Here is a 3,092-nt window from a genome sequence, read left to right as displayed (position 1 = left end):
TTTTTTTTTTTTTTTTTTTTTTTTTTTTTTTTTTTTTTTTTTTTAGGAATTGCTCATTTATCTGTTAATATATATTTCACTGATTAATTGAACAATGAAACTTAATTAAAAATGTCTTGAACATTCTTACAGAACTGAAGAAATACTTCTGACCAACTTCAAATCAACGATGCGATTCCACCTTATGTGTTTCCATGCCGACAGTGTAGTAGAAACTCCTGCATAACAGATCCATCGTGGAAATTTTCTCACCACACAGGGGTGCTAATGGTTGTGCTTTTACCATTTTTTTTTTACATTATTATTATTATCCTTTTGCTCGTATTCCATGTGCCAGTCATATACTGGGGTCACTATCATCGATTTATACATCCCATCGCCTCCCCAGCAATGTATGGTCCAGTGCTGAAGTAAGAAATCTTTATTATTGTTATTAAGCTAAAGGTGGTGAGCTGGCAGAATCGTGAAAGTGCCGAGCAAAATGCTCAGTGGCGTTTCATCTGACTTTACGTTTTGAGTTCAAATTCTGCCGAGGTCGATTTTTGCCTTTCAGCCTCTGAGTTAACGAAATACGTACCAGTCATATACTGGGGTTGATGTAATCAAATTACCTCCTACCCCTAAACTACAGCCTTATGCTAACATTTGACGCCATTATTATTACTATTAATATTTCAAGATTGAAGTTACTCTTCATGAAGATAAAGAAACAAGAAGGGCGAGACTGTTATTGGTACTTAAACAGAGATTGAGTCTTATATTTTGAACTTGTAAAAGACACATGGACTGTTGAAATATTGTTCATTCATTTCATTTTCATTTTAATAAACCGAGTCAATCTCTATTTATTACCAATAACAGTCATGATCTTATTTTATTATTATTATTATTAATGCAGCGAGCTGGCAGAGTTGTTAGCACACCGGCTGAAATGCTTAGTGGTATTTCGTCTGTCTTTACATTCTGAGTTCAAATTCCGCCAAAGTTGATCTTGCTTTTCATCCTTTTGGGCTCAATAAATTAAGTACCAGTGAAACACTGGGGTCAGTGTAAACAACTAATCCCCTTCTCACCAAATTTCAGGCCTTGTGCCTATAATAGAAAGGATTATTATTATTATTATTATTATGGCAGTGAGCTGGCAGTCGTTACCACGCCAGGCGAAATGCTTAGCAACATTTTGTCTGTCTTTTCATTCTGAGTTCAAATTCTACTGAAGTAGACTTTGCCTTTCATCCTTTTGGAGTTGATGAAATTAGTACCAGTCAAATACTGGGGGTCATTGTAGTCAACTTCACTCTTCCCTTAAAAATTGCTGGCCCTGTGCCAAACTTTGAAGCCATTTGTTGTTATCAAGCTAGAATATGTTCTTTTGATTAGCAGGAATGTTATTTTGAGGTTTGGTGACAACAAGTCTTAGAATTCCTGCTGAATACAGGATGGTACTTTTTTTCTGCGTGTCACCAATGTGATCCTTAATTCCAATCTCTGTCAGTCTCTTAGGTAGCGTTTTGAGAGTTGTGTCAATTGCCACAGAAATAATTGTCTTAGTCTTCCACAGTCTTCACAGCTCTCTTACTCAATCCTGATATTTCTCAGGACTTCTCCCCCCCCCCCAATTTCTGTGGTATCCACTGTTATCAAATGGTATTGCAAAGTCTATGATCTTAAACCATTTCTTTACTTTGTCCCCTTTAATCATATCTGGCCCTCTTCCTGCAATAATATGGTCAGTCTTCATGGGGAAATCTCATAAACTTCGGTAATGTTTATTCTCTCTCATAGCTTCTGGTTCCTCTTCATACCACATCCATGTTATTTCAAAACCATACACTCAACTAACAACCCAATGGACTCTTAGCATGCCAGGTGAAATGCTTAGTGGTATTTCATCTGCCGTTATGTTCTGAGTTCAAATTCTGCAAAAGGTCGATTTTTGCCTTTCATCCTTTCAGGGTCAATAAATTAAGAACCAGTTAATCGACTTAATCCTTTCACCCAAATTTGAGGCCTTGTGCTTCCAGTAGAAAGGATTGTTATTATTATTGTTATTATTATTATTGACAACCTGGCAGAACCATTACCACTCTGGACAGAATGCTAAGCAGCATTTCTTCTGATGTATTGTTCTGATGTTGAAATACTGCTGAAGACAACTTTGCTTTTCATCCTTCCAGGGTCTATAGAATAAAATACCAGTCAAGTAACAGACCTATCCAGCTCTTCCAAGATTTCAGGCCTTATCCCTATAGTAGAAAGGATTATTATTATTATTATTGTTGTTATCAGTGCTGTATGCAGTTTTCTCCCTTCGTTCCAGATCTCACTCCTTATCAGCTTTAATTATTCTCACATATTTTTGATACTCTTCTCTCATTCCAACCTCCTCACTTTGGAATTCTTCACAGACACAGAATAACCCCCTGAAGATTCTGTAGAATTTAGATTAATTATTGTAAAAACAGAATCGCAGTTCGTTCTTTTTTTCCCTTTATAGTCATCATAATTTTTATCATTTTACACCCACCCCTCACATATACATAAACACACACAAACAAATGTGCATGTATAAGTATATATATATATATATATATATATATATATATATATATATATATATATATATATATATATATATATTATATACACATACACACAGTCACACACACTCATATATATATATATATATAATGTACAAGGTGGTGTTGAAAAGTTCCTGGCTTTAGGTCAAGAAAATACAGGAAGATCAGTTGATTATGATTTTACTCAACATATTCCCCACTTCTCAGATTCATACACTTATTGCAGCAGTCCTTCAGTTTTTTCTAAGCCTTGTAAAAAAACTCAGAAGGTTGGGCCTCCAACCAGGCATTTCACAATACTCTTAAAACCAGAAACTTTTCATCACTCCTTTGTACATATGCATGTGTGAGTGCGCATATGTATATATCATCATCATCATCGTCGTTTAACGTCCGCTTTCCATGCTAGCATGGGTTGGACGATTTGACTGAGGACTGGTGAAACCGGATGGCAACACTAGGCTCCAGTCTGATTTGGCAGAGTTTCTACAGCTGGATGCCCTTCCTAAC

The 3,092-nt window shown here is 35.9% G+C and overlaps 1 protein-coding gene across 1 annotated transcript in view; it reads left to right on the top strand.

The window, feature by feature from the left end:
• The window catches only part of LOC106869208 (exocyst complex component 2), a 37,952-nt gene extending 34,866 nt beyond the window's left edge, over positions 1–3,086 (top strand). Inside the window, exon 29 of the mRNA XM_052974930.1 lies at positions 133–3,086. Coding sequence (XP_052830890.1) covers positions 133–226 — 94 coding nt within the window. The 3' untranslated portion in view covers positions 227–3,086. The remainder of the gene's footprint in view (positions 1–132) is intronic.
• Positions 3,087–3,092: the final 6 nt, after the last annotated feature.

Source organism: Octopus bimaculoides, chromosome 20 (assembly GCF_001194135.2).
Source record: "Octopus bimaculoides isolate UCB-OBI-ISO-001 chromosome 20, ASM119413v2, whole genome shotgun sequence".
NCBI classification, from domain to species: domain Eukaryota; kingdom Metazoa; phylum Mollusca; class Cephalopoda; order Octopoda; family Octopodidae; genus Octopus; species Octopus bimaculoides.
Note: the sequence above shows the minus strand (reverse complement) of the source record. Positions and strands in the feature narration are given on the sequence as shown.